Source organism: Neophocaena asiaeorientalis, unplaced genomic scaffold, assembly GCF_003031525.2.
Source record: "Neophocaena asiaeorientalis asiaeorientalis breed wild unplaced genomic scaffold, Neophocaena_asiaeorientalis_V1.1 scaffold280, whole genome shotgun sequence".
Taxonomy (NCBI): Eukaryota; Metazoa; Chordata; class Mammalia; order Artiodactyla; family Phocoenidae; genus Neophocaena; species Neophocaena asiaeorientalis.
In genome coordinates, this window is record NW_020185321.1 from 6,876,825 (window position 1) to 6,900,491 (window position 23,667).

The window sequence follows — 23,667 nt, forward strand, 5'->3', positions numbered from 1 at the left end:
TACAGCAATATATATATATATATTTAAAGTACACACTACAGACAAATGGAGTTTACTCCAGTGATATAAGGCTTAATATTTGAAAATCCATGAAGGTAATCCATCATATTAACAGAGTAAAAAAAAAAAATCATTCTATTCATTATATCAATTGGTGCATATTTCAAGTAGAATTTCAAGGAAATAGAGGATTCATGACAGTGTTTACAGGTAGCAAAGGGTTCTCAAAGTTATAATGGGCCTGAGAGGGGAGGAAAACTCAAATATGTGGTGCTGTCCTGAAAATGTCACCCCAGGATAAAGATAAAGCCGACTTTCATCCTTTCTGTGAAACAGCGTGGCTTCTAAGAATTTCAAAGTCGTTTTTCCACAGTAGCCTCACAGGGAACCCAATACAGAGAAGAGCCTGTTGATCTTTTGTCTAATTGAATGAACCCTCATAAAAATCATAGAAAACACAGTCTTAAAGAGAATTGTACTACATGAAGCACTGCAAGCTTGAACTTAGTGGGAAACAGTAAAAAGGGCCTTTGGATGCCGAAACATCTACAGGCTATAAACAGTCTGAGAAAACTACTCAGCTGTAAACACAGGCAACGTTTTATGAAGAGAAGAAAAAAAAATTCAGCATGACTCGGGGTAGAACAAAAGAGACCTCAGTGTGTAAACATGCTGCTACTTGGGAGCAGAGACATACTTAAATTGGGTTCTGTATTATGCAGTAATGCAATCCACTGAATATCGCAGCTTCCCAACAACAGCAGAGAAATGCTGTGAGAAACTGACCTGTTAGATATTTTTTTAGAAGTATTCAAAAATTGTGTGTTTTTTACACTTAACACCATCTTAATTTGTACTAACCACAATTCAGGCTCTCAACAGCTCAATTTTAAGTGTTCAACATGTTGCTAGCAGCTACCTTATCTATTCCATTAATTTCCACAAGTAGTTGTAATTGCTCTTTTTACTCACTCTTGAAACATACGAAGTACTATGGGACAGGCACTACAACAGATGTAGCATTAGGTGAACTAGATAAAATCTGGATCCTCAATCTTAATTTCCCAAATACATTATAGCACATTTAATATCCCTGTGTGTAAAACTTTAGCAACATCCGTAAGTTCTGATATGTAACCATTTACAAACATCATTCACTTTAAGTGGGTTATAATTTCACAGATACTTTATCTTTAAAAAAAATTACGGAAAATTTAAAATACATGAAAATAGAGAAAAGAGCAAAAACAAAATAAGCAAAAACCACGCACCTGACTCATCTTACCATGATTTTGACAAACAAGTTATCCATCTTCAATTTTCTTTTGCATGAGCATTTTAAAGGTAATTCTAGACATATCATTTCATGTGTATAAACTTGCTAATTTATCTCTAAGACACTTTTACATAAACACAATGCTATTTGCACATCTAACAAGAACATAATTCTTAATATTATCTAATACTGTCAATAGTCCGTTCCCCAACTGTCATAAAAATGTCTTTTTTACACTTGTTCAACTTGTGATCTAAATGAGAACCACTCGTTCATTGCATTTGATTGATACATCTCTTAAGACTCTTAGTATCTAAGAGTTCCACCTCCCTTTTTTTCAATCCATTTTATTGGTTGAGAAGCTGTCATTACTCTTGTAGAATTACCCACATTTTAGATTTGTCTGCTTCTTGCTGTATCATGTAATTTGTTCTTGTTTCCTGAATTTTCTCTAAACTGGGAGTTAGATCTTGATGCTTTAATTAGATTCAGGTTCAATATTTTTTGTCAGTGGTATGTCCTATTGTATCATATCAGGAGGCACAAAATGTTTTGTCCTATTTTTGATGAGATTAAAATTGATTAGTGGGTTCAGATGTTGTCAACCTGATCTATTCACTATGAAGTTGACATCAACCATTCACCTAATGGTCTTAACACCTCTACTGAGAATTGTGCCTAGATCCATTATTTCATTATGTCCTATAAAAATCTCTAATAAAGAACTTTACCTCATCAACTTCTAGTTGCCTTGAAATATAGTTTATACAGGAAATGCAGGCTAAATCACATTTCCTTCCTTTTATTTATCAATTTCCAGAATGAGTTGGTGCCCTGGCAACTTCCATAGGTATACTGTACAGATGAAAGAATAGAGGTGATAACAGGTGAGATCAAAAGCTTTTCCACATTCACTCCTTTAAGAGAGTTTCTTTCTAGAAAGAACTTCCTAAAGTTTAACATGGTTTGAATGGTGATGAAATATTTCTATATATTAATTAAATTAACCTATTCTTTTAAAACCTCTCATTTTAATTTTGAGCATGAAGCAAAAGGGATTCCTACATTCAAACACTTTTCCTCCAGAATTTATTTTCTACTGCCCCTTAACACAAAATTCACAAGGGATGGCTTTCTAATAATTATTTAATGACCTTATGAACTCGCTGATGGTAAGTAAGATGTGAATGTTGTCTAAATGCCTTCTTACATTCCTTACATTTGTATGGTTTCTCACCAGAATGAATTCTCTGATGTTGAATAAGTGATGAATGTAGTCTAAAGGCCTTTCCACATTCCTTACAGTCATAGGGTTTCTCACCAGTATGAATACTCTGATGTTGAGTAAGTTGGGAGAGCAGTCTAAAAGTCTTCTCGCATTCCTTACATTTATAAGGTTTCTCACCAAAATGGATACTCTGATGTTGAGTAAGTTGTGAGAACAGTCTGAAGGCCTTCCCACATTCCTTACAATCATAGGGTTTCTCTCCAATATGAATACCCTGATGTGAAATAAGTTCTGAGTAACGACGAAAGAACTTCTGACATTCCTTACATTCATAAGGTTTCTCACCAGTATGAATTCTCTGATGGAGAGTTAGATGATAGGCACGACTAAAAGTCTTCCCACATTCCTTACAATCATAGGGTTTCTCGCCAGTATGAATTCTCTGATGGAGAGTAAGTTGTTGCCGCACTCTAAAGGCCTTCCCACACTCCTTACAGTCATAGGGTTTCTCACCAGTATGAAGTTTGTGATGTACTCTAAGGCCTGTACTACACAGAAAAGCCTGCCCACATTCCCTACATTCATAGCATTTCTCAGCAATATTAAGTCTTTGATGTCGAGTAAGGTGTGCATATTGTCTAAAGGTCTTCCCACATTCCTTACATTCATAGGGTTTCTCACCAGTATGAATCCTTTGATGGAGATTAAGTTGTCCTCGCACTCTAAAGGCCTTCCCACACTCCTTACAGTCATAGGGTTTCTCACCAGTATGAATCCTTTGATGGAGATTAAGTTGTCCTCGCACTCTAAAGGCCTTCCCACACTCCTTACAGTCATAGGGTTTCTCACCAACATGAATTCTCTGATGTACACGAAGATCTGCACCACATGTAAAGATTTTTCCACATCTTTTACATTCAAGGAGTTTGTCAGAAGCATGAATTCTCTGATGTCGACTAAGGTGGGCACACTGTCTAAAGGCTTTTCCACATTCTTTACATTCATAGGGTTTCTCACCAGTATGAATTCTCTGATGGAAAGTGAGTTGCTGGCGTACTCTAAAAGCCTTCCCACAATCCCCACATTCATAGGGTTTCTCTCTATTGTGAATTCTCTGATACAGAGTAAGAGATGTGCGTTTTTTGTTCTTGGGCATTTTTTCAGAGGTGGTTTTTTTCACTTGCCTGAAATACGCCTCCTGAGGACCCTCTTGTCCCTCAAACTTTTTATATTCACAATCTTTCCTGAAAAAGGAATCTTCAAGGCCACAACTTCTAATTCTTTCCATTATCTCCCACTGAGATACATTCATTTCACAAACATCCTTTACTTCAAATAACTTTTTAGTGCCATATCTGGATTCCAAATCTGAAAGAAAATAAGATAAACACATGCTATTTTCTTATTCTAGAAAAAGTAAACAAATAAGCAAATAAAAATTTTATAATAGGAAAGAAAGTCCAGTTGAAGAAAATGTGCTTAAAAACTCTTTAAAAATCATGTAGCTTGAAAAAAGCTAAGAGGAATAAAGAAAATGAGTTAAGACCAGATAATTCAGAAGCAAATCAAAGTCTGAGATCGCTACCTAAACTTTTTAATGATTTCTCTTTTTAATAAGAATACAGTAGAAACACTTTATTATGAATAACATGGCCTTTGTTTACCAAAAGATGTCATCTCAAGCTACTGCCCCCTTTGCACCCTACATCTGTCACACTTACCTCCTTTCAGTTGCTAAAATACGTTACAATCTTTCCATTTCTTAGAGCTTTTTACTGGCTGTTAAATCTCCCAGGAATGCTGGCGGTCTCTCCACATGGTTGGGTTCCTTTCACCCTTTAGGTATCATGATAAAAGTCAGAAAAACTACCTGTGCTGACATCATCTAATTTATATCCTTTATTTTCTATCCCAATAACTTGTTCCTTGCTTAACACTTTTTTCAATTCTGCTGTGGTATATTCATTAACTTTCCCAGTTTTTATTCTATTTTCTTACCCCAAGGGCAGAAACAATCTTTCACTTATCACTGAATAACAAACCCATAGCACACAGTAACTATTAATTATTAAATTTCCATAATTAGTTAACAGTAAAAATGTATATTTTGCCTTGCCTCCAATCTTACACCTTCTTTTTTATCACTTCCTATAGAGATGGGAAACAAAAGCACATCTAAGCTATCTCAATCAAATACATACATGGAAAAATTTCTTTACACCTGATCATCCTTCCAATGGCCTCTCCACTTTCACTTGCAGATATCTCCACTTCAGTTCATTTTCTACGTTGCATAGTTGTGAGTGAACCTCACTTTCATGATCAAGGTAATAAAAGGTTCTACTTATTTATCTTCATTTGAGTTTATTAACTATACACACTATGTTACAAATACTCAACCTGTTTTGTTCCTTCATACCCTTTCCTATATTCTCCCTGAAGTCTTCATAGCCAATGCCATTTAGGTACTGCCTAAAAATATATTAGTGATTATTCAGTCACAGCAACAGGTTTATAAAAGAGTAACATGCTAATGAAATTCTGAGCAGAGACGTATTTTTCTCAAATGTGTATTTTCTCAAAATTTTTGAAATAAGATTTCAATATTTTTCAAAAAGAAAAAGGTATTTTAAAAAATCTACAATACAGCAACATTATTTTTAATATACCCAAACTGGAAAGAATCTAAGTGTTCATCAACAAAAGAATGACAAAGAAAATTAAGATATGTGGATACAATGCAATAAGAGCAACGAGACAAACTGTAACAGCAATGAGAATGAATAATCTACAAGTACACACAACATGGATCATTCTCACAAACATAATGGTGAGTAAACAAAGCCAGGCATAAAAGAATTTATACTATTCCATTTCTATAAAGCTTGAAAACAGTAAAACTAATCTATGGACTTCTTAGAAGTCAGGTTAGTAGTTAACTTTGGTAGGGAGGAATGACTGGAGAAAGTTAGGGGGGAGCTTCTGATATACTAGTAAAGCTCTATTTCTGAATCAATGTGTAATTACTTTGTGAAAATTCAGTGAGCCACATATTATAATTCTGTATTTTTTATATCTGTTCATATTTCAATAAGTTTACTTTAAAAAGGATATACTAAAAAGACGTTAAAAGGCAACAATGATTTAAATAGTGTAGATAATTTGTGAGCACAGACAAAAAAATGAATGGCACAGAAAATACTCCTATGAAATCTGAGTGTCTTTCTCCATGCTTCCCCCTCCCTTCCCTCTCTCCTGTTCTCCTTCCTTTACTCCTCTCTTTCTCTTTCTCCCCTTCCCTCTCTCTCCTCCTGTCTGTCTGTCTCTATCTCCCCATTCAAGAAAGCAATGTAAAACGATGACAATTTTGTAGAAATTTTGGGGAAAAAAACAATTTAAGGTCTCATTAAGACAAATAAGATATAAATTATATATAAAATGAACAGTAATTAGCTAGTCATAACAGTAGTAAATAAGCAGGCAGGTACAAAAGTATGACAGTTGTTATTAAGATGGTGATTTCAAAGGATTTACTTGCAAATTAAAAATTAAAAACCAGTGATCTAAAGGAAAGTCACAGTCAAAATCAAAAGTGAAGGCCCAAACATTTGTAAGAAAAATGAGAAAGTGTATACAGCAGAAAAGCCCATACAAACTGTATAAGAAACATTAAACAATGGAAAAAGTAATGGAATAAAGGAAGTGAGTAGAAAATGCACAAAATAAAAGTGTAAACAAACTTAGGGCAAAATGTCCATATTTACTCATAAAAAACAAAGTAGAAGTTATCAAACTTACCCTATAGAAGTTGAACGTTTTAATTTAAAGAACAAACAAAACATTCCCAGTGTGGATATAGAGGCACTTATGTGGCTTCCCCACCTAAATGACGTGTCAGATTAAGGCCTTGGCACGCTGAACATTCTCATCTAGGAGACTATACTACAGTTGACCCTTGAACACAGGGGTTAGAGGGGACAATACCACCCCCTCCCCCGCCCCCCACTGAAAATCTGTGTGCAACTTTACCGTTGGACCTCCATATCTGCAGTCCTGCATCCACAGATTCAACCAACCCCAGGTCATGCAGTACTGCAATACACATTTCTTTTTTTAAACCCATGTATAAATGGACCCATGCACTTTAAACCTATGTTGTTCCAGCGTCAACTGTATAAACAACTGAAGTGTAATCTTAAGATTTCTGTTAAAAGTCAGCCATAATTGTTCCCAAATTTGTTTATGCCAGTTCTTTCCCCTTCAAGAAACTGAAAGACAACCATTTCTATCTATGAAAACTAGGTTCAGTGCTTTGCAAGTTCTGGCCAGGGATGCACATTGCATTGTTCTCAAAATAGGCATGAGTGAGAAAATAGTAAAGATTGATGGGAAATGTAAAACGCCCTGAAGGATTGTACACACAGTCTGCTTTACAAGTATCTTTAGATTCTTGTTCTACTTTAAATAAATTGAAACTGGAAATAATAACCTATGCATTATATGTATGATTTAATCAAGAAAAAACTGACTGGACCAGCTCTAAAACAAAAGGCCAAACTAAACATCAAGAGACATATATAAAATATTTAACTACTCAAAATTAATAAACCAAATATTAGTTTGTATTCTACTGAATCAAAGGACTTTATTCTAGTAAATAATGCTAATGTGAAAGCAAAATATTAACCCACCTTAAAGCAATGCAAAAGGAGAAACATTATTTCTATTTGCAGGATACTAGCTTTAATTAAAAAGAAAGTATGAAGTAAATTACCTGTTCATAGAGTTAATTAGTTTCCTGAGATATGATGTCTTCAATAACCTTTGCTGATACAAGATGATATGGATACAGAATATTTATGACAGAGGCAGTTTTAGGCACATTAACACCAGGGTAAATGCAACCAGAGATCTGTAAATGTTAAAACCCTATAACCACAGAACTGTACTTCTGAAAATCAAAACTGATCAAATATGGAGTTGGCCTAAAGGTTCATTCCGGTTTTTCCATAAGATGTTACGGAAAAACCCAAATGAACTTTTTGGCCAACTCAATATTAAATAATCCATACTGAATTCCAAATGACCTTCACATTCTGCTGATAATTTTACTGCTAATTTCATCAAGAAATCAGAAGCAATTTAAAGAAAAATGTTATTCTCCCCTTCACTACGTTATCGAACCAACCTGTGTCCATATTCTTATCACATGCATTGGTTTTCCTTCATAAATCGACTCCTACCCATTTACTGAAAGTCATTGCTTACAGAATTCCCTCTTTCTCTACTCCCTCAATTTTCCCTCTTTGAAATCATTCCCTTCAGCCTATATACATGTTCTAATACCTCATCACATCTTAAGATACTTTCCCTGTACCCCATGTGTCTGCTTTTATGGCAAAATTCCTCCAAGAGTTATATATATATTTATTTTCATCACTGCCTCACTTCTCACTTTCTTTTCATCTCCCAATAACTTTAAAAGAAACAAAATCTTATTACAGAGCATATCTGACATACACAAAAGGAGAAGAGTAATTATAAATGTCCATGTATCTATGGCCAGCCTCAGCAACCACCAACCAAGTCCAGTACTGGCCTATGCAGACCCTAATCCACTCTCCTCACATTTTCTGAAGCAAATCCCATAATATAATGTTTTTTGTTATCACTTCAGGATGTATCTCTAAAAGGATTTTTTTAAAAAATCATAATACCATTATCCAAACCTGAAAAAATGAACAGTAATTCTTTAAGAACATCAAAAATCAGTGTTCACACTTCCAATTATCTCATACATAAAATTTTAAACAATTTAAAAATAATAACTGATCCAAAGTCCATAATGTTCAATGGTTGACATGTCTTCTACATGTCTAAAACCTACAGACTGTCCTACTATCTTTTAAAAACATTTATTTATTTATTTACGGCTGCATTGGGTCTTCGTTGCTGCAGGCAAGCAGGTGCTACTCTTCGTTGTGGTGCACGGGCTTCTCATTTCAGTGGCTTCTCTTGCCACGGAGCATGGGCTGTAGGCGTGCAGGCTCAGTAATTGTGGCACATGGGCTTAGTTGCTCTGCGGCATGTGGGATCTTCCTGGACCAGGGATCAAACCCATGTCCCCCGCATTGGCAGGCAGATTCTTAATCACTGCGCTGCCAGGGAAGTCCCTGTCCTACTATCTTTTGATTTCCCTTACAATTTATTTGCTGAAGAACTGTTTTTGACCCTATAGCGTTTCTCATATTCTGAATTTTGCTGACTATATTCCCAAGGTGTAATAGAACATGCTCCTCTATCTTCCTCCAATAAATTGGTGGCTTTAGAAGCTCCATTAGACTTAGGCCCACTTCATAGGTCATATTGTATCCTTTCATTCACCCCCTCATTCATTGTCTCTATTTCTGTGATGCTATCAGCACTGATGTTCAGTGCCTAGATCCAATAGCTCACTATGGGTTCCAAAGTGATAATATTCTATCATTCTTCATTTATTCACTGAATACTTTTATTAAGAAAAACATCCCTCCATCTATTACCTATTGGTACAGTTCTTACAAGGAAGACAGGATAAATGCTTCTTTTTTCTTTTAAAATTATGCTTTCCAAATAAGTTAGTTCCCTAGTAGTTTCCAATGGTGAACAATCTGCTGTTAGCATCATTAAGAATTTATGGAATTAAGCATGCGGTATTTTATGTGGTTGCAATACATTGCAGTTATGTATACAGATGCTCAAACGATTCCATCTTTGACAAGTTGAAGAGCCTCTGCTAACTGGTTCTTCTTCCCTGACCACGCTATCTAAAATTACCCCATTAACCCACCATAATTCTCCATATTCTTATCCTACTCACTTTTCTTTATAATACTTAATCACTTCATGATATTTAGTAATCCACTTGTTTATTGTATGATTACCCTACTACAACGTAAACTCCATGAAAAGAAGGCAATGAAGAAATACATACATAAAAGCCAAATACAAAAGATGAGCTAGAAAGAAATTAGATGCAAAATACAGGTAAAATGGTGATCTTTGGTGAAGAAAGCTTTCCCCCATTGAAATGAGAAAGAAACATGACAGTGAAGGAAGAAGAGGTAAATGGAAGTAAAGATGAAATTTCTTTGGTGGTTCAGGCTGAAATCTAAGTTTTCTTCCTAGGTTTCAGGTCTCTCCTTCATAATCAACATCTAAGTGGTGTGTCTCCTTCCCAACCAGCAGGAATATGCCATGCCACAATAGCTTACCTTTCCTTATTAGCACTTACTCACCTAGGCTCCGTCTTCTTTTCTCATCCCTCACAACCATCCAGGGTTCTTTCCCTTGCTCTAACAGAGTAATTACATCTGGTTTAGAAACGGAACATCCTCCTTGAGAAAACATAATACAGAAAGGATATACCTGACTGAGCCTTCAGAACAAAGAAGAGTAAATGAACAGAAAAACATTGATATTAGAGCTACTTCAGGATCACAAGAACAGAGAGATAGGAATAGTGCCTTATTTTAATTGCCAATTCATACAGCCTCTGTCTCTTGAGAAAGTAATCACTGACAGCAATGGTTTCAAATCCTGCCTCTGTCACCTGAACAACTTATGGCCTCAGTTTTCTCAGCTGGAAAAATAATATATATCCATATGTAAATAATATATAATAATATATAAAATAATACATAAAAATATATAAAATAATAATGTATACCATTATTATAATAATGTATAGGACTGTGTGAGGTTTGACTTAATAAACAAAGTGCTTGGATGAGTGCCTAGTACATAGTAAGCACTATACATGTTTATTAGGTACTATTTTTGCTTTTCTTTAAATACTTTGCTAAAAGGAATATAGTTTCTTGCCAGTATATTCATCCAATGTTAAATGCAAAGTTCATATATTTTAAACTTTTAATCATAAATCAATTAAAAGATAATGATTGTTGCAATAAATTGAATGTGTCCACTTGAGTTTTTACAAACTACTGATTTAACCCAGTATCATATACATTGTATAAGCTTTTTCAATAGGTATGTAGAGCCAGACCCCTCTGTCTTCCTACTCACATTGCAGGTAAGTTAATAGATAATAGACCATCTACAGCAGTACGAAACCAGATTTCTTTGAAAATGGTTTTGCTCTGAGCGTCTAAGAATTTATATCAAACTGTCATTCAAGAGAAGCAATTATGGAAAAGGCAAAGGAAAATGTAAATGTCACTGATTTATGGGGAAGTTAAAGGTGCTATTTAATAGTTTAACAGCTGAAGGTGCCTATTCCAAAACTACAAAGCAGATATTTGGCTAGCTTTTAGAAGGATAGCCCTGAAATCCAGTCATGTGAATTTCTACATTACTTGACACAGATAAACTTACCCAGTGACACCAGGTTGCTATAGTTCTCTAATATCACATCTCTGTACAAATTCCTCTGATTTGAGTTCAGACATTCCCACTCTTCCTGAGAAAAGTCTACAGTTACATCTCTGAACATCACCAAATCCTGAAATGACAAACCCATGTTTTATTTGTAAAATTATTTATTTCTGTATAGGGCCACATGCCACATATTGTCACTATTTGTATATCCTTCTCCTTTCCCTACTTTTTAAAAACAATTCTTTCAAAAAGTAATTAACTCATAGATTGTACAAAAACAGGACATGGGTTGAATCTGGCTCACAAGCTGTAGTTTGCCTACTACTGCTACAGATGAAACTTCCTATATAACTGTGGGATACCTAATTTTACTTATTTCCAGATATGTTCAGGTAATTAATCAGAGTTTCACTAAATTGTAGCAATATTTTCTTAGATCAGTCTCCAACAGCAAAAGAAATAGAAGCAAAAACAAACAAATGGGACCTAATCAAACTTAAAAGCTTTTGCACAGTAAAGGAAACCATCAGTCTTCCGTTGATGGGCACAAAAGGAAACAAAACAAAAAGACAGCCTACCAAATGGGAGAAAATATTTGCAAATGAAGTGACCGACAAGGAGTTGATATACAAAAAATACAAACAGCTCATACAACTCAGTACCAAAAAAACAAACAACCAAATCAAAAATGGGCAGAAGACCTAATAGACGTTTCTCCAAAGAAGACATCCAGATGGCCAATAGGCACATGAAAAGATGCTCAACATCACCAATTATTAGAGAAATGCAAATCAAAACCAGAATGAGGTATCACCTCACACCAGTCAGAATGATTATCATCCAAAAGTCTACAAATAATAAATGCTAGAGAGGGTGTGGAGAAAAGGGAACCCTCCTACACTGTTGGTGGGAATGTAAATTGGTGCAGCCACTATGGAGAACAGAATGGAGGTTCCTTAAAAAACTAAAAATAGAGCTACCGTATGATCTAGCAATCCCACTCCTGGGTATATATCTGGAGAAAACAAAAACTCGAAAATACAAAAATTTGAAAAGATACATGAACCCCATTGTTCACAGCAGCACTATTTACAATAGCCGAAACATGGAAAACAACTCAAGTGCTGATCAACAGAAGACTGGCTTAAGATGTACAACTGAATGCTAGCCATAAAAAAGACTGAAATTTTGTCATTTGCAGCAACATGGATGAATCTAGAGAATATCACACTAAGTGAAGTAAATCAGAGAAAGACAAATACTATATGATATCACTAATATGTGTAAGCTAAAAAAATAATACAAATGAATTACATACAAAACAGAAACAAACTTATGGTTACCAAAGGGGAGGGGGAGGGAGGGAGAGACAAATTAGGAGTACTAACAGGTACAAACTACTCTATATACATAAAATAGATAAGCAACAGGATTTACTGTATATCACAGGGAATTATATTCATTATCTTGTAATAACCTATAATAGAATATAACCTGAAAAAAAATAATTGAATCACTTTGCTGTACACCTTAAACTAACACAATATTGTAAATAAAAAAGAAAAGAATTTCACAATTAATTGAAATAGTGTCCATAAAAATACTGCTAGCAATGGGCCTAAAAAAAATAAATGTGATTTACTATAGGGACTTCCCTGGCGGTCCAGTGGTTAAGACTCCACACTCCCACTGCAGGGGGCATGGGTTCAAAACCTGGTTGGGGAGGTAAGATCCCACATGCTGCAAGGTGTGGCCAAAAACAGAAATGTGATTTACTCTAACCTCTTTCCCTTTAAGGGTTAGAAAAAAATAATCAATGGAATTTTTTCCCCCCAGATGAACCATAAAATCTCTATTTTTAAAAAGTAGAGTTTGCACAAAATTAAAGAATTTCTTCCAGACCCAATTTCATCACTATATGTATCATTAGCACTTTCCCTTGTTATAACAAATCTTTTTTTTTTTTTTTTTTTCCGGTATGTGGGCCTCTCACTGCTGTGGCCTCTCCCGTTGCGGAGCACAGGCTCCAGATGCACAGGCTCAGCGGCCATGGCTCATGGGCCTAGCCGCTCCAGGGCATGTGGGATCTTCCCGGACCGGGGCACGAACCCGTGTCCCCTGCATCGGCAGGCGGACTCTCAACCACTGCGCCACCAGGGAAGCCCTATAACAAATCTTTTATTGAATATTTTAAACTTATTATAAAATACTCCATTTAATAGATATGTTGGACTTAATAATGATTCTATTTAGATTATTTCTATACTCTTAAACATATTAAATTATATTTACAATTTAGGTTACACAAAATTTCTAAAGCTACAATGTCCAATATGCTACCCTAGACACGCGGTTACTGAGCACTTGAACTGTAGCTAGTAAAAATTTAGATGTGCTGTAACTATAAAATATACACCAGATATTGAAGACTTTAGAGAAAAAAAAAGAATGTAAAATACCTCAATAATTTTTATACTGATTACATTTTGAAATGATAGTATTTTGCTATATTGGGTTAAATAAAGCATTAAAATTAACTGCACGTTTCTTTTTAAAATATGACTCTAGAGACTTCCCTAGTGGCACACTGGTTAAGAATCCACCTGCCAATGCAAGGGACACTGGTTGCAGCCCTGGTCTGGGAAGATCCTGCATGCCGCGGAGCAACTAAGCCCATGTGCCACAACTACTGAGCCTGTGCTCTAGAACCCTTGAGCCACAACTACTGAGCCCATGTGCAGCAACTACTGAAGCCCACGCGCCTAGAGCCTGTGCTCTGCAACAAGAGAAGCCACCGCAATGAGAAGCCTGCGCACCACAAGGAAGAGTAGTCCCTGCTCGCCAAAACACTAGAGAAAGGCCCGCGCGCAGCAACGAAGACCCAAGGCAGCCAAATAAAATAAAATTAATTAAAAAAATTTTTTTAATAATAAATAAAACGTGACACTCAAGATTACATATGTGCCTTGCATATTATTCTCTACTTATTATGAGACTGACATGAGGCCTACTGTGCTAATAAGGCACTAATTTTGTATTTTTAATATTGGACAGTACTGCTCTAAAGTGTTCTCCAGTCCTGAGAGTCTCCTATCAGTTGTCTCCCTCTAGGGACTTCATTTCTGCTTTATCTCTGCTCTAGACAAAGAATGAACACACAGGAGACCTTGAGTAATTTGGTCAATTCACACAGAGAGGGGCACACAGGAGGGGCCAAGCTGTCTGGTTCCATCCTTCACTAGAGTGGGAGCAACTAGGGAAAAGTTGTTGGATGGGGCTCTGTTAGGAAGTTTTGGGATAATTAATGAAAATGCCTACATAACCTTAAAACAATTACAGCATTTCAAATAGAGAGAAATATCAACTTACATGAGCCATGATTTCAGATTTGCAAGAAACTGGTTAGTTTTTCTCAAGGGTCATTTGCTGGAGAAGCAGAGTCCACAGAAGCTAAGAGCTGGGGGAAGAATATGAAGCCATAAGAACAAAATTGCCTCACAGCTCCCAAATTTTAAAAACTCACACCACTTTTCCATTCCTACATGCAACACCCCTCTACCCGCCCCTCCCAACACACAAACAAGTGATGAAAGGTAAGAGGTAATTTAGACATGCCCTCCCCAAAATGACAGGAAAATCGTTGCACAAGGATAGACATAGAGCAGACTCCCCTGCATGGTAGGACATATCCTGCCATTTTAGCAGGAGAGATTCCAGTTACTTCCCCACCCCAGCGAGGCCCATCTGGACCTGAGCATAGGCTGTCCAGACCTGTCCTGAGCAGAGCCATCTCCCCTCGTTCCCACCTTCCCCAGCTGAGAAGTGGCTACATCACCTAAACCAGAACTTCCTTCTGAGAGTCAGGAATCTGACTTGCCTCCCTAACCCTGAAGGCAGAAAACAGTACAGACAAGAATTTCCCAAACTTTGCCACACACTGGAATCACAAGCAGATCTTTAAAGTATACTGATGCCTAACTCCCATCCCCCAAACATTCTGATTTAATTAGCAGGGAGGGTGACCCGGGAATCAGAATTTTTAAACCTTCCCCAAGTGATCATAATGGGCAGGTTTGGTAACGAAACTTTGTATGCATCAGATCACCTGAAAGGCTTATTAAAATACAGTTTGCAGGCCCCCACTCCTCAAGGTTGGCATTTACTAGGTCTGGGGTTGGGCTTGAGAATTTGCCTTTCAAAAAAATTCCTAAGTTGATACCGATGCTGCTGGTCCAAATGCCACAATTTGAGAATCACTTGCACAGATCATGCCTAGCAGTTTTTATAATGGCAAGACTGTACTTGCACACTGGGATCCCATCCTCAAGGCTGAACTATCTTTCCCAGAATCCTCAGAGCTCACTGTTCACCATTTTCCTATTAAGAATCATCAACACTGCCTACATGATCTCATTTACCAACCCAATTCTCCTGGTATCCAGGCTGGGGAAAAGTGAATTTGTAAAAGTGAGTACAGATAATTCTCTAGAAAGTAGAAATAACCCACTAGTTAAAACTGACTAGTAACTAAGGAGTTGAATTTAAAGGAATTTGATTAGCAGATTTTAAAAACTGATAATACTTCAGAGTATCACTAAGGCTGTGGAGAAATGGACACTTGTGGTATGAAGTAGAAAGAATGAAATGATATGTGGAAAATGGTTATAACGGGACCCAAAAAGCCAGAAAGAACCTAAATATCCTTCAACAAGGTTAAATAAATTATCATGCATTCACACAACAGAAAACTAAACACCCACTAAAAATACAAAGGTAAAATTCTTATTTGATGTCATGGAAAGATGGTCACTACATATCGTTGGGAGAAGAAGATAGTTTAGAAAATAGTATTGTGTGTGATTCTACTTTTGGCAAGAAAACTACATACATATGCATACATGTATTTATTATGCCTGTGCATGAAAGTCTGTGGATGGACTTGGAATAAAACTTTATCATGTTACCTCTACTGGATGGTGTCCCAGGTGATCTTTATTTTGTTCTCCTCTGGAGTCTCTTAATTTTTTAATCAAAAAATTTTAAATTTGTATCACTTGTACCTGGCCATAAATTTAAAACAGCCCTACAAGGAATATCACAAAAAGCCCCAACAATTCCATCCCTGCTCCTCTTTCTTTCTCCCATCTTCCAAATCTAGAGGCAACAATTTTCACCTCTTTTAGCTTTTTCTTTTGTTACTTAAACACCATATATTCAAATAACATGCTAATATTGCTACTTCTGAATTTTCAGTTTTAACCATTATCTACTGACTTCCTACTATGGAAAGCATAGTTCTGGCTGTCTTTTAGCCACCCATCTCCCACTGCACGTATGTGTAGCTCCATCTCCCTATCCTTCCAATATGGTTTTGTTCTATTACAGGGTAAATGGATATTCAATTTCCATTATTATGACTATGTAAATACCACTTCCAACTGAGCTATACAGTATAATTAGATTATTTCACCTTCCTTTCCCAAGTCTTCTCTGAGGTTAAAATAATTTTGTTTTTTGTAAGATTATCCTTAATTCATTTCTCAATCTCTCACTCAAATGAAGGATCAGGAGAATGAAGCTTCTGGCATAAAATAGCAGAACTGTCCATTTCATATTCTAAGACTCTTTCAGAAATTCAGCCAAATACTTCAGAGTTATCACCTGAACCCAAACTTGGCAAAAGTCAATGCCATGTTCCTAAATGTTCCTACCTCTGAAATCCCACGTGACCTTGAAGTGAAAAGCTGATTAATAGGACCTAAGAAAGGCTGTTTAAGGAATTGCTTAGGCAGTTTTGAACATCACTTCCCAACAACTGATTTCTTAAATAATTTCTAAAACATCCACAAAATAGAATAAAGTAATCATTAAATGCTAAGTTTTAGAAAACTGTTAAGGAATGGAAAATATCCAAGAAACACATAAAAAAAAATCAGTTTAAAAAATATATAGGGCTTCCCTGGTGGCGCAGTGGTTGAGAGTCCGCCTGCCGATGCAGGGGACGTGGGTTCGTGCCCTGGTTCAGGAAGATCCCACATGCCGCGGAGAGGCTGGGCCCGTGAGCCATGGCCGCTGAGCCTGCGCGTCCGGAGCCTGTGCTCCGCAACGGGAGAGGCCACAACAGTTAGAGGCCCGCGAACCACACACACACAAAAAAAGCTATTCCCACTAAAAATAATTTTTTAATGATTTGGGGAGGTGGGTACCTTATAGTCATTAAAAAAAACTGATTAAATAGGCCTGCATAAGTGGTAACAACAGGGAAATCAATGTCACTGAAAAAATAATTCTTACCAGTTCTTCAATGTTGTAGTTCATTAACACCCAGAGATCCTTCTGTGAAGGATCACAAAGCTGGTTCGTGACATTTCCAAAGATTAAGAGACAGTATGCACAGCAGACAGAAAAAAATGCTTATTTCACAGCAGCTGCTCAATCATTTGAGTTAACCCCTCGTGCATGCCAACGAATAACCAATTATTAAGTCCTTGCAAAAGATCTTGTTAATCCTTACCTTAGCGTTCAGGACACATATGTAATTTAACAATCTCTTAAAAATTTTTTATTCAGAACAATAAGTACTTCCCGATATTACATTATATGGTTTTTTCTTATGACTTTATAAACATAATCTCTATTATCGCGTAACATTCCATCACATGTATGGACTGTGAGTTACTTAACCAAATTGCTAGATACTAATTTTTTAAGATTATCCCAAAAGTCATTCCCAGTTATCCCAGACTTTGATTCTAGACCAGTGAGAATCAATCTTGTTGGGTCTCATACAACTCGGATAATATGAAATGATAGACTTCTTCCCCCAAATTACCCATTGACAAATATATACAATATTTCTGTATATTTCTTAGATTTTTCTTGTCCTGAAAACTCATAAACAGAGTCCAAAGACTTCATATTAAGAATCCCTGTTCTGGTCCACCTGAGCGGGATTCATTTTCCTGCTTGCAAGTGTTCATCCTAATTAACTTCACGTTTCCATTATTCTTGGGAATATACAAAGTCGATAGGGAAAGACTAAGAATCATCACTAACAGCAACAGCTAATATTAATTAAGCACTCTTCTAACGTGCCACGTAATCTTCTAAGAGGTTTAACGGATATTAATTCAGGTAATCTTCAAAACAACCCTGTGAGGTATGTAATAATTCCGATTTTACATATTAAGAAACTGCAACACAGAAAGACTGCCCAAACTCACTCAGATTTAAGCGGCTGTCAGGATTAAAACCCTCTAGGTTCAAAATTTTCAACCACTACACACACCTCTTTTCCTCTATCCAAAGACATACCCAAAACAAACTACAAACTTTCAGTTATAAGATAAATAAGTTCTGAAGACCTAATGCACAGCATGGTTACTATAGATAATAATAATAATGTATTAGATACTAGACATTTGTCAAGAGGGTATATCTTAAGTATTCGTGTCACACACACAAAAAAAGGTAACTAAGAGAGGCAATGGATATGTTAATTAGTCGGTGTGGTTAGCATTCCATTCCACAATGTGTACATATATGAAAACATCATGCTGTACACTTTAAATATATACAAGTTTTCATTTGTCAAAAATAAATAAAACAAACTCATGCTATCAAACCTCTAACTACATCAGGCTGGTACCAAAAATTTCCACTCATGGATTCCCTTGGGGGAAAAAAAAATCCCCACTCCTATTCCGTAATAATTACACATGTCTAAAGCCCTAAACTACTACTCAACAAATCACAGTCAAAAAGAAAACATAGGGCTTCCCTGGGGGCGCAGTGGTTGAGAGTCCGCCTGCCGATGCAGGGGACACGGGTTCGTGCCCCGGTCCGGGAAGATCCCACATGCCGCGGAGCGGATGGGCCCGTGAGCCATGGCCGCTGAGCCTGCGCGTCCGCAGCCTGTGCTCCGCACCGGGAGAGGCCACAACAGTGAGAGGCCCGCGTACCGCAAAAAAAAAAGAAAACATAAACGTTAACTTCCAATAGGACTATTTCCATCATTAGAATCCTTGGAAAAGCTGTGCTCACAGAGCAACTTAATTTATAGCACATGGTTAACTAACTGCAGAACTGAATTAAGTGGGCACTAGAATGGGGAATCTACAAATTAGGTCCCTGCCCTTAATGATGTAGAGAAATCCTCAGGCCCAAATCAATAAGTAGATCATTCTTTTAAGCAGGATATTCCAAGGGAAGGAAATAAAAAAATCTCGTGTCCTGAAAACCAAATGCATTTCACGGAAACAAAGAAGCAGCACAAACTCACAAAGAACCTGGCTTTTAGAGCTGCAGCAGCGATTCGGTTCACTTCACAGGCCTCCTCTGGAGACTGACGGGCTGGGGAAGCAAACAGGGTTCATTACACCGCAGGCGTTTCTTGTCTCGGTCAACAAACGTCCACGTCCCCTTGACCCTCGCTACCCACCACCTGCATACAGGAAATGGAAACAGGGAGACGGAAGAAGGTCCTTGGTCACCCTTGTCCGGGTTCGCGGCTCTGGGTCCGCTGTAGTTACGACACCACAACCGCCCACCCCCGGGGCTGCCCACCGCGTCTTTGCAGGGCACTTTCACCCAGAGGCTCCACCTCCCACTTCCCTCCCAGACCTTTCCTCTACGCCCGGGCCTGGGTAGGTGAGGCGAGGAAAGTGAAGCGCAGGACCTCCGGGTCGCGCATTACAGAATAGGCCGGGGAGGCGCCCGATTACCGCCGCCAGAGCTTAACCCCGCGGCGCCCGGTCTCAGAACTACAAGCCCTCACTCCGGAGGAAACGCACAGTGGCCTGAGGCCCTCGATCTCGTCCGCAGAACCTGGCCTGTCCCGCGCTCGTTTCCTTCAGAAGAGAAGCGGTCGCCTCTGAGCCTGCCTCACCGCCCTCAGGCCTCGCCTGCCTCGGAGGACAGCCCAGCGCTCGACTTCGGCGCTGGAACTCCGGGGAGTTCCTTCTCAGTCCCGGGTGCGCAGGCGCGCAGGGGGCGGGGGCAAGTCCCCAGGCTCCTCACTTAGCGCTTGGAGAGACGGATGGGGCCAGATCCCCGTGGGGCGGGGCGGGCAGAGAAGCAGGGTTTCCTAATAGGCCGGCTCCCCGCCTGTAAAGGTGACCTTGTGAGTGACCCATGCTATCGAGCTGACCTGCTCCCCTATTGGACTGTAGTCCAAAATCAGAGCAACTGTATATTCCGCCCTTTCTCACTTGGTTCTTGGCTCTGCAACGGGCGCAGGCCCGGAGCTCCGCCCCTACCCACGAGAGTCCTGCGTTCAGGCTCCTGGGAGGTGCTGTTTCTGTCCCGCGTGCGCAAGCGCATGGGTGGACCCGTTCGAACCTGGGGTTCTCCGTGGGGCTGAGGATGCTCTTGTGGCGACACACGTTGAGGGCTGGAGGGTGGGATGAGTAAGGGGGGCCGGTATGAAGAGGTTGGGGCCAGGATTCCAAGTTGGTCTAGGGTGTCCAGATCTTTAGGCTTTTAAGAGTGATTGTGATATCCCAGTGCCCCAAGCATGGTCCCTGTGATATTTGCCAAGGGACTGGCGTTGGCGTGGTGCCCCGTGCGCCTGAGTGTGTGATCATGGATGGGGTTGTGTTTTCATGCATGGAGTTGTTTACTGAGTGTGTGCCACTCATTGGTTGCTGGACTGAAATGGTGCCACAGAGAAATGAAACTAAGCAGGACCCTGTGGGGCCCTCCTGGCTGCAAAACCCTTTCCGTTTCAGCCTCCTACAACTTTCCAGAGTACCAAAGGGCAGATTGAAACAGTTGCTAATCAGAAAAGTGAGGCAATGCAGAAACAAAGGAGAAGCAAATCAAGAAATGACAGTGCAGGGACTTCCCTGGTGGCGCAGTGGTTAAGAATCCGCCTGCCAATGCAGGGGACACGGGTTTGAGCCCTGCTCCAGGAAGATCCCACGTGCCACGGAGCAGCTAAGCCCGTGTGCCACAACTACTGAGCCCACGTGCCACAACTACTGAAGCCGGCGCGCCTAGAGCCCGTGCCCCACAATAGGAGCAGCTACCGCAATGAGAAACCTGCACACCACAACAAAGAGTAGCCCCCGCTCGCCGCAACTAGAGAAAGGCGCACGCAGCAACGAGGACCCAATGTGATGAAAAATAAATAAAATTAAAATTTTTTTAAAAAGTGCAGCAGTAAAACAGAGTGCTAGTCCTTCCTCGAGGCATACACAAAATAATATATCTTTGAGTTCTTCTGCAGGAACTAAACCCACCCCCACCCCCCCGCCACCCAGTTGGAGGATGGCAACTTCAGGCTGAGCACAAATGTCCTGGGACACTGTCCTGTTCTCTCACCACCAACTGATCAGAAGAAAGTCACACACCATGCAGCCCTCACCCCAAATTTTGCCTATAAAAACTTCTCCCAGAAAACCATTAGGGAGTTTGGGGTTTCTGAGCACGAGCCACCTGTTCTACTTGCTTGTCCCTGCAATAAACCTTTCTTTGTTCCGACGTTTCGGTTTGGCCTCACGGTGCTTTGGGTGCACAAACTTGTGTTGGACGACAGAAGGTTGCATGCTATTACGCTGGACTGTGACGCCGGGTTTAGGGGTGTCTGGTTGTGTCGAGGAGGAGGAAATTTTCCTCCATGCTTCCAAGTTCTGTCTGGTCTTGTTACCTGAAAACTGGGTTTGCCTCTTGGTGGGTGTCGAGCCAAAAGACACAACCAAGCCAAAGGTCGGGAAAAGGAAGGAATTCTTACTTGCAGCATGTAAGGAGAACACTGGGATCTTTCCCAATGTAGTGTCTCCCTAAACAGCAAAATTGGGGAAGTTTTAAGTTAAGGGTACATGCATATTCATGAAGAGGCTTGAGCAGAGGAGAATTCAACATAGAATTGGGGCAAAGGTCAACAGAGTCCAAGCTTTAGTTGACTGGTCAACATCATCATTCTGTCCTCCACCTCAGGTGGTGGGGCCTTAATTCCTGCAGAACTCAAAGATATGTTATTTTGCATATCTGAGGCAGGAGACAGATGGGCTTCAGGCTAGGCATTTACAAGTGACCTCCTGTTTACATTTCTTGGGGCAGAAAAAGGTGCCTTCAGACTGGACACTTAGAACTAGCCTCCTGTTTGCATTTCCTGAGACAGGAGATAGGTGGGCTACAGGTTAGATATTTACACCCAGTCTCCTGTTTGTACTTCGAAATAGAAACAACAACAGAAACAGGGTAAATAGCCAGGCTTTGTCTCCTGAGGACACTTGAAAATAACGGTCATGGCAGGAAGAGAGAGGGGCTAAACCCTGTCTGAGTAAAGGATCAAGAGGTCATAGATCTCCCATCCTTGGGGCAACAGAGACATTGCACATGCACAGAAAGGCTCCTCAGGGTCAAAAAGGAGCGGTCACCACCCCAGAACAGGTGGTGCCAAGGCCTCCCACAGGCCTCTGGGCTGGAATCCATCTTGGAAAAAAGTTGCACACATATGTTGGGTAGGGTCCTACGGCAGGTCAGGTGCGGAAAAAGAAACCATATAGTTGGCCAAAGGTAAACAAGGACCCAGAAGAACTGTCATATATAAATGATTTAACCGCCTCTTTACTGCACTCCTCATTAGAGAGAATGACCACATCCTTTCTCTCTGGGTGTGTATCTCTGCCCTGCTTCTGTCTTAACTAAACAAACTGTTTCTCTGTGTGCTCTCCCACTTGTTGTGCTGTGTCTCTAATAATAAACTTTGTACCGGTTTTTACAGTTTTTGCCTCGAGAAATGCATTTTTCAATGGAGGTAAGAGCCAGGAAAATTTTGCTTCTATCCTCTAGCCCTTGCTGGTTTAGTGGCTAGGATTCCTGGTTTTCATCCAGGCTACCCAGGTTCAATTCCTGGGCAGGGAACTAAGATCTCGCTTCATGCCACTGCTCACTGCTGCTGCCTCTCCAATATCATATCCCTTGAGGAGGAACTAGGACTCTGTTTTATCACTACACTATTGTTTGACTGCCTTTTCTTTGTTCCTACATTCCTTTGTTCCCTTAAGATCATTTATTACTTAGCCTGTTCAAAAGCAAGTATTGTGGCCAGGCTCAGATCACAAAATGGCTTAGGCCAAAATTGCCTCTCTTATGTCAAGAAAACCATTCCTGGTTCTCTTTCTCCAGGGACCCCTTACCCTAACTGCTTACAGTCTAAGAGTTAAGTTGACATGAGACAGGTTAACAGAATAAAATCAAACAAAATTTTAATAACATGTATACTTGGGAGAGATCCAGGAAAACTAAGTAACTTGCCAAAATAGCTGAAGCCCTTCAGCTAAAGACAAAAGAGGATGTTGGGGGTAGTGGTTTGGGACTTCAAAGGGAAAGAAGGCAATTCACATGGAAAAGCAAACATTTGGTAAGCAAATGTTTGCTAAGCTACTCAGAAACAATGGGACTTGTAGTGGACTCGTCTCCAGCCCCTGCCAAGAGTTTCCCCACCACACTTAGCCCCTGTTCTTTGCAGACATCTCTGGTGAGATATCTGCTCTATTCTGGGAACAGCCCTTTATCTAAACACTTTAGGCAGCTCAGGAGGAGGTAAAAAGAAAAACTTCCCGAGTCTTCAGTTTCTTAAAAATAATCTGCCTAAATTAATCCTCATGCCAAAGATACACATTTTGGCATGGCAAATTTTGCTGCCCTACAGTTGCTTCCTTGTGAAGTGGCTGAGATTATGTGTATCTGTGAAGACTGTGCCCTGAAGGAAACCACAGTATGTCACCCCAACATATGCCTTTTTGACATAAAAATAGTTTTAAGGGCTTCCCTGGTG

At 39.3% G+C, this 23,667-nt stretch overlaps 1 protein-coding gene and 1 pseudogene across 5 annotated transcripts; one reads left to right on the forward strand and one right to left on the reverse strand.

Annotated features, from left to right (window-relative positions):
• Positions 1–19,837, reverse strand: LOC112392251 (zinc finger protein 30 homolog). Of its 5 annotated transcripts, none has more exons than XM_024733879.1 (6): positions 19,676–19,837; positions 19,165–19,235; positions 14,253–14,340; positions 10,881–11,007; positions 9,782–9,880; positions 1–3,872 (listed from the first exon to the last, which is right to left on the reverse strand). In XM_024733879.1, the coding sequence occupies exons 3-6, from the start codon at positions 14,259–14,261 to the stop codon at positions 2,419–2,421; spliced, it is 1,689 nt and encodes a 562-aa protein (XP_024589647.1). In that variant the 5' UTR covers positions 14,262–14,340; positions 19,165–19,235; positions 19,676–19,837; the 3' UTR covers positions 1–2,418. The 5 variants fall into 5 exon arrangements, with proteins under 5 accessions (XP_024589647.1, XP_024589646.1, XP_024589648.1 ...); XM_024733878.1 differs by having other exon boundaries at positions 19,165–19,326; XM_024733880.1 differs by lacking the exons at positions 9,782–9,880; positions 10,881–11,007 and having other exon boundaries at positions 19,165–19,326.
• LOC112392400 (zinc finger protein 607-like) overlaps positions 14,947–23,667 on the forward strand; it is a 19,373-nt pseudogene continuing 10,652 nt past the window's right edge.

What these genes read in the sequence shown, in the direction of transcription:
- LOC112392251 (XM_024733876.1), bottom strand. Translation starts at nt 11,025, where the DNA reads ATGGGTTTGTCATTTCAGGATTTGGTGATGTTCAGAGATGTAACTGTA. An exon ending in TAGCAACCTGGTGTCACTGG is followed by an intron (nt 9,881 to 10,880) that starts GTAAGTTTATCT and finishes TGTTTTCTCAAG; the next exon opens with GAGGATGTTCCGTTTCTAAA. An exon ending in GAAAAGAAGACGGAGCCTAG is followed by an intron (nt 3,873 to 9,781) that starts GTGAGTAAGTGC and finishes ATTTTCTTTCAG; the next exon opens with ATTTGGAATCCAGATATGGC.